Here is an 11649-nt window from a genome sequence, read left to right as displayed (position 1 = left end):
ATTTATTTGACAGAGAGAAATCACAAGTAGGTAGAGAGGCAGGCAGAGAGAGAGAGGAGGAAGCAGGCTCCCTGCCGAGCAGAGAGCCCGATGCGGGACTCGATCCCAGGACCCTGAGATCATGACCTGAGCCGAAGGCAGCGGCTTAACCACTGAGCCACCCAGGTGCCCCTAATTTTGATTTTTTAAATAAAATTTGAATCATTGAATTAACTGTTCTCAAATATAACAACGTGGCAACATTCAATTAATTAAGGGTCATTTTTCCAAGATTAAAAATTAGTTCAGATATTACTTTAAAATCAAGGCAATGCTGGGTGCCTGGGTGGCTCAGGCTTTAAGCGGCTGCCTTTGTCTCAGGTCATGATCTCAGGGTCCTCGGATGGATTGAGTCCCACATCGGGCCCTTGCTTCCTGCTCCCTACTCCCTGCTCTGCGGGAAGCCTGCTTCTCCCTCTCCCACTTCTGCTCATGTTCCCTCTCTAGCTGTCTCTTTCTGTCATATAAATAAATAAAATCTTAAAAATAAACTAAAAGCAATGCTTTAAAAGTTATATTTAGTATACACGTTTAATTCAAATTCAGGAGTCAAAAGGAAAAAGGCAATATTTGGTATTCTCTGGTGGGCCAAAATAGGAAATTGTATGCTCTCAAATTTACTGATTTCAAAACATAATGTCATCTGTAAAGAGCTTTCTTAACTATTTCATCATTGTGAAGGTTAAAAATTATCAAGCAAAATCACAATTATAAACATACTGACACACAACCCAAAAATGTCAGTGCAGTTGTAAGACAGGGCATATAACGAATTCTATGTAAGAGTTAGACAAATTAAACGGTTAATATCTCTAAAGAAAAACACTAGGCTTGGATCTGGACTAGGATGCATTTTTGCTTTTTAAAAAGGAAATAACACATTTCTGACTAGTCAACATGACCATTAGCATTGCTTTCCTACAGAGAAGCAAAAGAAATCTCAGTTCCTGGGAAAGTTGGGGGTCATTGTTGTCATGGGGACCAGAATACACGTATCAAATGCCATCAAAGAGAGAAAGATTTAAAACTGCTATTCATCTGGTATCTAGAAATCTATCAAAGAAATAGTTCTCACCTATCTAGTGTGGATTTTCACACTTAGATAAATTTTGAAGACTGTAAATTCCATTCAGACACCTTTTTCCTAGGGAGTTAATGAGTGCAGGATTCTACAAGCTAGAGAAAGGTCAATAGTAAAGACTTTTATAGAAATTACCACTTGTTCTAAAAATATGTATGGTCTACAAAAAGTTTTTCAAAAAGCAATTTGAAACATGTTCTGATCCTAGAACATCTATGCTTGTAAACTCAGGCAGGCAGGATTTCACCACTAATTCTCACCCTCTCCATACATTATAAAAATATTTGAGTTTTCCGTAAGAAGCCTATGGATTATTGGTATCAGTTTCTACTAGTGGGTCCAAATGCCAGCAGTAAATACTCAGAAAAAAAATGACATCAAAAGTTGAAAGGAAGCTTCATTTGAAAGTAAACTATGACAAAGTTACACTTTAGAAAAGTTTGCGAATATGAATTATCTTGCTTTATATTGTATATATAATTTCTTAACTTTGTAGGAATTGGCAAACATGTATTCCATAAAATTGTTTTTTGTAGTCACTTTTCTTGTTCAAAACTTCCCCTAAGGATATGTAAGTTAGAAGCGGATTTTATTATAAAAACATCCCAAGGCGTGTACAGAGAAATATACTGGTTTTATCCTTCCTTTTTTTTTTCAAAATTAAAATAATATTAACACACAAAGTCAATTTGTATAAAGACTAATTAGATAATTTCCATTGAGGAGACAGAGAATTCTATTCTCCAAGTTCTATTTTAATATAGGTCACACATTCGAAAAAACTACCAACAAAGTAACCAAAACAAATAGTTAACTTTGTGGCTAGAAAAAAGATAGGAGAGGTACACAAGAATGATTTCAGTTTAATACCTCTACTTAGAAGTTAATATTCCTAATACAGTAGAAATCCATTTGAGCAGAGACTTTTGTTGTTATTGTTTTTGGAAAGCACATGACATATATAAGTGGTTGCAAAACATTTGGTAAGAAAACTCAATCATGTGGTAGGAATATGTGATTTTATTATTATTTTATCTATTTTTATTCAGGTATAATTAATATATAATGTCATATTAGTTTCAGATGTATAAGTGATTTTATTATTGCATTATAGTTTCTTTTAAAAAATTATTTTTTAAGTATAAAGTGTTATTTTCCCAAAAATGACCTCTAGATAATTCACCTTGCAATGAAAATACACCATTATCATGGAGTGTCATTACTCAATTCAAACCTCTCTTATGTAAAGGGTTCCAACTGTTTTTGCTTTACTCAGAATCCTTATGAAGTTACATTCTGAGCATCTTCTCAATGTTTCTTAACATCTTATGCCATTTAATCAAGTGTTTATGTCCAACTGAAGCTGGTCTTTCCTAAGCACATAGTTAAGCTTCAGAGGACTAGGTAAGTAAGGTTAAACCACTTCCAGTGGTAAGTCATATCCTAGTTACATATTCAAAGAAAAAAATATAAACTAAAAAATTTCATTTTATTGTCAGTTATGATGACATTTTCACTTTTCTCGTGTCAATTTTTCCTGGCCTTATTATTTGTGCTCTTTCTTTCTCTCCCTCCAAGTGACTTCAGTAATTCCATTGACAGACTGAGTATACAAACAGACAACAGTCTGACCATGTATGAAATAGAACTTGACCCAGAGCCTCTGGAGCAAACTATCTGGGAAGCCAAACCACAATCTCTGTGGCAATCTGCCCCAAATGGTCAAGATCTGTTCAATTACACACAGCTTCCCTATTTTTTGCCAGCGGTCCATGTTTCCTCCTGCCAAGATTCTCCAATCAGAGTGCATAGGAGGCCTTTCCTTTTTTCCACTGTAAAGCTTTTCCACTGACCTGCCCGCCTTCCCATTCTGCCAAATGCCAAGTGCTATGGCAAGCTCTGAATAATAACTTATGTGTCCTCATTTAAGTGGTCTATGCTTATTTCCATACCATAAACTTAGATGATGAAAAAGAGGGAACTTTTATAAATAGAAGAATTATTTTTCCTCTTTAATGCAGAATTGGGACCTCAGAGATTACAGTGCTCCATAGGGTGCATTGGGTCTTCTTGCAAGTTCAGACTTCAGTGTTGCCTTTGCGGGCACTCTAAAATCCTATTCCCCTTGAAGCCTTGACTCACAACCCCAGCCCACTGACTAACCACTGGAGTTCTCTGTTCCCATTGTGTAAGTAGGGGGCAAACTGGGGAAAAAAAAAAATGCTGCATCATAGGAAAATAAATTTATACCAGACACATGAATAAGCATTCTATTTCTTGTGATTCTTATGAACTATTTCTTATGGTTCTTATGGTGATCCTTCCTTCATTCGATAGTCAATAACTATTTCTTGAGGATACACTTGTGCCAGTAACTTTTCTAGGCCTTGAATACATAAACAGTGGGACTGGGAGCATACAGAATTACACATTGTGGTAAGTGCCAGGAAGGAAAAGCACAGGGCACTATGAGGTTAAATTTGGTCAAGGTTACAGGACACCGAAGGAAGAAAGACTTAATTTGTGACACCCCCCACCCCCCACACCCAGGGTGAGTAAGAGTTATCTGGGCAAAGGATTAGTGGTGAATTTTCCAGGCTGGGAAAACTACAGGCAAAGTAATAGAAAAAGCTTTGTGTCTATGAAAAAATGAACAAAAGCCAGTGTTATTAAAGCATAGAAAACATCTGAGATGGTAGTGAGAGTTGAGGGGGAAGGTAGGCAATATTTTGTAAACCATGTTTGGATTTTAATGAAAATACACTGGGAATAAGTGAAAGGATTTAAACAGAGCAATAACATGGATTGATTTTTTTTAAAAGACACTGGTCTGGCTGCTGACATCTGGGGAATGAATTGTAAGGGGGAATAAATCAGACAGGTTTTGTTGGGGCTCCAATACAGATGTTCAGGTGAAAGGTACCCTCGCTACAATTACAACAATGGACGTGGAGAGATATTTTGGAAGTAGAATACACAATATGGTCTTTGAACTTAACAGAAGAATTGAAGCTGGGAAAAACACTTATTCTTATTTTCTTATTCCTAGACTGGACTACTGAAAAACAAACTGTCCTATTGCCTAAGGAAGACAAAATCTGGAATGGCACCTACAGTTCATCCCACCCCATTATTTCTCCCCCTCGGCTCCAGAGAAAGTGCTGCCACAGCCTGGAGGGCTTTTTTGGACAGATGTGACTGGCTGTGTCTGCAGTATGAGTGACCCTTCTTGGACAATGGCTAAATGGGCTGCATTCCAATGAAGGTTCTCGTCAAGATAGAATGGAAAAGATTCAATATAATCTCTGGGTGTTAAGTGGGACAGATGGGTTCATAGTCTCATTCCAACCCCAAACTCCTTCCCCTGAACATATAAACAAGTCATCTTTCTTTTTAGCACTTACTATTGTCTAATTCTATATTGTACATTTGTGCATCCATTCACTATTGGCAGGTTTCCTTCAAAAGAGTATAACTTTCCTAAGGGCACAAAATAGAGGCTCACTCTATATTTGTTAGAGGATCAAGTGAATAAACAAAGTGTGCTGGACAAAGTTGACCATGATAAAGCAAGGAAAAGGTAGTAGGCATGAGAAGTAATGGATAAAACTATCATTTTACACATTTTTTTTCATTTTCCTCACCTTGTCATGATAAAATAGAATTGAGGATAATCAAATTCTTAGCCTTGACAGCTATAAAGATTGTATCTCTAGGTTCTCTTAAAGGCCATGATATTCTCACTTTTGCCTGTTCCAGAGGAAAGTCCTTTGCACTCTACATTTTTTGAGACGAGGAATTTGGCACAGAGAACTTGGGTGGAAGGGTGAAGTTCACACACTTGTGACAGATTTGGAATTGTAATTTAAGTCTCTTGGATCACTATTGGTTGAGCCTTCTAAACTGTGAACTCTATCAAGGTCGGAGTTCTGTCTTTACATCTATGGGTTGGTAACTACATTTTTGAAGACAAAGTAAAAGTAAAGTTGGCAAGACTCATTAGTCTTCATGAATTAGATACTGCTATCACTGCCTGATGCAGCTGAATACACTGTGTGTTAGAGAAGGTAGGAAAGTTGTCCATAAATAGTAAATGGCAGAGCAAGGATTTGAGCCCAGTTTGGCCTGAATCCATACCTGGATCTCCTAACCCTTCTACTGAATTAAAAAAAAAAAAAAAGAGAGTACATTTTGCTACTTAGAAGCACTTTATTCCTACTACTCAAAGTCAAATCTGTCACAATGGCATTGCCAAAAAATTCCCATTACTCTTAAGATCTGACGAAACTAAATTCAACTGCCCTCTTTTAGTTAATGACTTACATACTTTTTTTTTTTAGAGAGAGAGAGAGAGAGAGAGAGAATGCAATGAGGGGTAGGGAGGAACATAGGAAGAGGGAGGGAGAGAGAGAGAATCTGAAGTAGACTTGCTGCCCAGCACAGAGCGCCATGTGGGGTTGGATCTCACAATGCTGAGATCATGGCCTGAGAAGAAATTAAGAGTTGGATGCTTAACTGACTGAGCCACCCAGGCATTCCCTTATATACTAATTTCTGAAGATTCTTAAAGCATTTGATTTGAGCTTTTAATTCCCCTTCTTTTCTAATTTACATTCACCTAACCTCAGTACTTTATGTGCCTCTATATATTTATTCCAATTTACTTCTTTCTTTCCTTCCTTTCGTCCTTACTTTCTTTCCTTCTTTCTTTCTTTTTTAAGATTTTATGTATTTATTTGACAGAGAAAGAATGTACAACAGGGGAGCAGTAGAGGGAGAGGAAGAACCTGGCATCTTGTTGAGCAGGGAGTTGGATGCAGGTCTTGATCCCAGGCTTCTGGGCTCATGACCTGAGCTGAAGGAAGACACTTAACAGACTGAGCTACCCAGGAACCCCTCCAATTTCTTTCTGATGATAATTTTCCTCACTAATTTCTTCAACAATCTTTGACTGATGCTTTTATCACTGACTTCTACTTTTATCACCTGGGTCCTCCATTACTCCTTAAAAGCACAATCCCAATGCTCTGCTATTCCTTGAACTAACAACGCTGCTGAAGATTCAGCTACTGCCTCTGTCACCGTTTAGTCATCTCTCACTCCCAACCAGAATAGTTTGATATTCATGACTCCATATTAAAATTATTTCAAACTATAATATCTTTCCACACATAGCATAGACCTCCAGGCTATTCTCTCTTTGAATTCATATTATGTACTAATACATTGCAAACATCTCATTATGGTGCTCACTTTATGACTTAAATCTAGCACTTTAGCTCTGTCTCCTACTTTCATGAGTATGTATGTGTGTGTGTGTGTAAAATGATCAAATCAAACAGTAGCTATGTCTTTCCCCATATTGTTACCTTTTTCTGCAGTGACTCAATCTCTACCAATCAATACTTCTCCATTATTCAAAGGCTAATTCTAGGCACCTCATATACCGTGACTCTACTTAATTATATCCTTTTTCAGAAATACTCTGTTATAGCTCTTTTAAAAATTGAAGCAGTTTTCCATTAGTGTGTTATCTGATCACTCTCTATAAAAAGCCCCTTGAAGATAAAGATTATGTGTAATTAATTTATCAAAACAAAATTTCAAATTTAAGAGGAGTATACAAACTATTTTTGAAATCTCAAGGCAACAGTATAACTCACATTGTTGTACCTTGCTTATCATTCTGGTTATCACCCCATGTACTTTGTAACCATTATATTCAGGGTCTTTCTATAATCCCCACTATTGCTTAGAGAAAGGTTTTCTATTGTTTCCTTTACAGGGGCCATAGTAACAAGAAAGACATTGCCATTTCTCTATTGATGTGTTGAAATACTAACAATAGCCAGAGTTTATCCTAGTGTCTCGCAAACTTCCAAAAAAAAAAAAAAAGATAACAATATCTCCAGTAAATATTGGAATAAAACCCATAAGAGCTGATGAAACCACACCATTATCAATTCCAGTCTTGGGTATAGAATAATATTCTCATTGTGGGAGCAAGGCAGTTAGAAAGTGACTGCCTCATGAATATTTGTTTCACAGTTTGTTATGAAAGATTCCTGACTTTGCATGGTCTTTTAAAGGGTACAATCTCAAACTCTCAGTGGGCAGAGGTAATATTCCTGTCAACTTTAGTTGGTTATGATATATTTCTGGTTATGATATATTTCTTCCTATCTTGGTAACATTATCAAAAATGTTTTCTGTTTCTAAAATTATTTGAATCAACATTCAAATACGTTACTGTTTTTTTAGGTTAAAAGAGCCCTTCTGATTCAATTTCCTTCTTCAGTTTCCATTTGTAAGTAATGTTTCATGTTTAATAGCTAAAGGAAACACAAGACACCTTACTATCTTGAAAACAATATTATCTCAAATATAATTTTTTCTTAAGTTCTTTCTTTTTTAAAGAGTTTTTTTTTAAGATTTTTATTTTATTATTTATCTGAGAGAGATAGCAAGAGAGAGAGAGAGAGAGCACGAGCTGAGTAAAGGGCAGAGTGAGAAGCAGACTCTCAGTGGGATCCCCATGTGAGACTCAATCCCTGGACTCTAGGATCATGATCTGAGCTGAAGGCAGATGTCTAACCAATTGAGTCACCCAGGCACCCTTTTTAAAGGATTTTATTTATTTATTTATTTAAATTAGAGAGAGTGAAAGGGAGAGAGATCACAGAAGGACAGGGAGAAGTAGACTTGCTGCTGAGTGGAGAGCCTGACGTGGACCTTGATCCCAGGACTTCAGGATCATGACCTGAGCAGAAGGCAGTCACTTAACCAACTGAGCCACCCAGGTGCCCCAATTTTTTTCTTAAGTTCTTACCAAAATATCTTTTCAATAAACTTTCAATGAATCTATCAGAAAAAATACTTTAATGCATATATTACAAATACAAACAACTTACACTAAAATATTTCTAAAGTAAGCATATACCCAAATTCTATAATCATTGCCTGACTTTACCCTAGGAATAGAATCAAATAAGATAGACCAGTGTAATGTATTTATGTATATACCTAATTTACTCTGTGTACATTAAAGTGAGACATTTCATTTGAATATGACCCAGCAAAGGAAATAATCCTTCTGTATTTAATCTTTCTTTATGACCTGTTCCAAACAGGAAAGTCTATGCAAACATAAAGTATAAATATTTTTAATTACTATATTAAATCTCAAGGCTAATAAAGATTACATGCATTTCAAAGCATAAGAAAAACTTGGTGAGAAAATAAAATACTTATTTGTCTTAGGACACATTTTATCCTTGAATACTAATCCTCAATTATTATATTCAACATAAGGTATCAAATGTGTATTTTAAGAGTTATTCAGAAAAGTTAAATGTTAATGAAATGTGGCTACAAGAGGAACTATTTCCCTATTTCATTAGGATCTGTTGTATTTAATAATTAAAGTAAGTAAGTTGAATGACTCAAGTACCTTTTCCAAACCTTCTTCTTTGAGGCTGATCACATCCAAATCAAAATCTGTTCGTAAACCATTGGTTTTGTTGAAAGTTATTCTGCCTGTGAGACCTTCCCAATGTGCCTACAGGAAAATAAATAAATAAATAGGATTCACAAACAAGTAAAGGAAGATAAAACATTTTTTCATACAAAAAATTATTTTCATTACTTCTCATAAATTTATCACTATTGATTTTTAAGACTTTTTTTCCTCTTTTACACTTTGGAAGATTTTTGTCTATAGTTGTTGCTTTAGTCTCAGTATAAAACTTATTATAAATTTTCATTTTAAATAATGCATTTTCTATGAATAATTTTTATGAGAAATTCGAAGATTGTTTTAAATAGTAAAGCTCTTTTGCAAACTGAGAATAATTTAGTCACTTATAATACATGAGCTAGTGAATATCTCACTAGAGATTGCAAATAGAATTACTGTTATAAAGTATCACTCCTAACTTCATATTAATATGAACATAAACTTACTTCATTACAGAGAAAGAAACTGAATTTAGGAAAAACCTATGCTCTACAACTTCAATTATACACATTTCTCTTAGAATAATTAACTTATTACTTTATTTTCCCTTAAGTGGGATTGGGAGAAATATATCAAAATTATTCATGTCAAGCTATACTTCCTGTAAAAGGAGCTTTCCATGTAGAAGGAAGTGAAAAATGTAATAATCTAATTACATAATGAGTTAAACCCGTCATAGGTGAGCAGATTTCTTAGTTTTTTTGTTTTTGTTTTTGTTTGTTTGTTTTTGTTTTTGTTTTAAATACAGAGAGTTTTCTCATTCTGCTGGCTACATAGAAAAAAATGTTTTCCATTATTTGTCATTTGGAAATAGCTTGGAAAAAAAGTTACATATGAAAAATTTCAAGTAATGTTACATATACTCACAGCTATAATGTTTCAAAGAATATATACCAAGATCCAAAGAAATGAAACCAAAGAGATTATGGGTAACCTTTCAATAAGGACTACAAATGGATATCATTATTAGTACACTAGTTAGGCTCCATGTATTTCTATACTTATGTATAGGGATTCTAAAATAATTTTAGGCTAATAAATTACAAATAAAACAGAAATAATTATAATATATGTCTATATACATATTGTAACATGTCATCACTGAATTTAAACATGTGATAACTGGTCTCCAATAAGGAATAAAAAGATATTTAACCTATCCTTTTCCAAAGAAAATACTTTCAGGTGTTTAACAAAAATGCATCTTAGTACAAAAATAGTCAATTTGATCAAGAAGTACAGAAGTAGAAGTAGAAAATAGTTAAAGACAACAATCTGGGATAGAGGCAGCATAAAGAAATGGTTATCGGGTAAGAATGTACAACTAATAAAATAGAATCACAAATCTAATTCTGAACTACCTCGCAACCAAAGCAAGGAGGAAAGTGTGATATAAACACAATATACAGGGTCCATAATGTCAGACATACCAACTATGCAGGAGAAGCTCAGCTCTTCCTGGCACTGAAACTTTAGAGGAATGTCTCTTGTTGGTCCTCATAAAGAGGCTCACCATGTGATTTAGTGGACAAGGGCCTTGACAGCACTTACAATAAATACAATAGTGAGTTTCATACAACTGTTTGTTATAGGACCGTGTGACACACACCTGAACGGTCAGGTGCTGCATTCAGAAAGCAATTCTTTAACCACCCAAACCTATGCAATATGTCCGCAGCTCTCTGATGCTCAGTTTTAAACCAGACATAAACATAGAATGCGAAACAAATAAAGAACTACATATGCCTCAGGGAGTGTCATTTCACCCAACTGAGAGTACATTAAAAATCACAAAAGGAAAATTCATGGGTATTCTTTGCCAAGGAACTGGCATATTCTTAAATAGGACCCTATTCTCTCTTTTATTTTTGAGATGAATAATTTATTATATGTTGAATTGATGATTTCTTTAAAGCACATTAAGAAAAATCTTATGTGGGGATAATTCCTGTGATTTTCCTAGCAAAGACTAAATTTTCATAGTTACACTTTCATATAAAAACTCCTGTTATACTCAAATGAAATGTATCCCAAGCTGACAGTCATGATGGGACAACTAGGAAGTGTGTGTGTGTGTGTGTTTGTGTGTGTGTGTGATCTTCAGAATTTTGCCTTTTTTTTTTCCTCACTGTGGGCATTCTTGGTCTATAACCATAACAGTTGTAATCAGAAATGGTATGTGACCATAAAAATGATTGTATAACACAATATGAAGCAAATTTTGCACTTTTCCGAATGCAGATATTCTGTTTTATGTTAACTGCTAATATAATGACAATAACTAGACATTATATTTAGGAACCATAGATCTAAGTAACAATTCTTTAAGACGTGGGACTTAGTGGAGTACAAAAAAAAATGTTGCCTAAAATACATTCTTTAAACTGTATATCCACATAAATGAAAAGCAATACCTATAAAGACTCAGAGAGATCAAAACTAACAATGTCATAAATCATAGGTCACAGATTTTTATCTGTTTACACAATCATAGGTATCTTGAAAGATATTTATTTACTTGTCATGTAATTTTTCCCCTTTTCTTCCATATCTTTTAGTAAAAGTGTTAATTTTGCCTGTATGGAGAAGAAAGAAAGTTGAATTCAAAATATAAAAGTAAAAGGCCACCTGTGAGGAAAACTAAAATAATCTCAATGCATTCACCTTGAGGACAAAAGAGACTAGGCAGATGTGCTTCTCCCGACATACCCGACATACCTCTTTAATTAGGCTCATAAAACGGGTCCCGAAGCGCCAGGGTTTGTGTCTATTACACTGTAAGGAACTGACTGTCATCTGAGGAAACTGCTGGACACCCACAGACACCACGTGCACGGCATCATACATTAGAGCAGCATCCGTCTGAAAGCCAAGAACAAGGAAATATGGAGTCAGTACAACCAGTGAAACCCACGGGAGGAGGTTTGGAAGGGGACTGAAGGAGTGAGAGAAATATATACTCATTTTACCTTCACCTAAGGGAGACAACAGTTCTTCTGATGCTCTGGTTCTC

At 35.1% G+C, this 11649-nt stretch overlaps 1 protein-coding gene across 3 annotated transcripts in view; it reads right to left on the bottom strand.

The window, feature by feature from the left end:
- Positions 1–11649, bottom strand: part of GRIK2 (glutamate ionotropic receptor kainate type subunit 2) — a 638217-nt gene that overhangs the window by 244456 nt on the left and 382112 nt on the right. For all 3 annotated transcript variants that reach the window (XM_059401117.1, XM_059401116.1, XM_059401114.1), the window contains exons 7-8: positions 11355–11498; positions 8571–8678 (exon numbers count right to left, since the gene is read on the bottom strand). In XM_059401117.1, the coding sequence (XP_059257100.1) occupies positions 8571–8678; positions 11355–11498 (252 nt within the window). The remainder of the gene's footprint in view (positions 1–8570; positions 8679–11354; positions 11499–11649) is intronic.

Source organism: Mustela nigripes, chromosome 5, assembly GCF_022355385.1.
Source record: "Mustela nigripes isolate SB6536 chromosome 5, MUSNIG.SB6536, whole genome shotgun sequence".
NCBI classification, from domain to species: Eukaryota; Metazoa; Chordata; class Mammalia; order Carnivora; family Mustelidae; genus Mustela; species Mustela nigripes.
The sequence above is the reverse complement of the archived record's forward strand: the minus strand, read 5'-3'. Positions and strand labels throughout refer to the sequence as shown.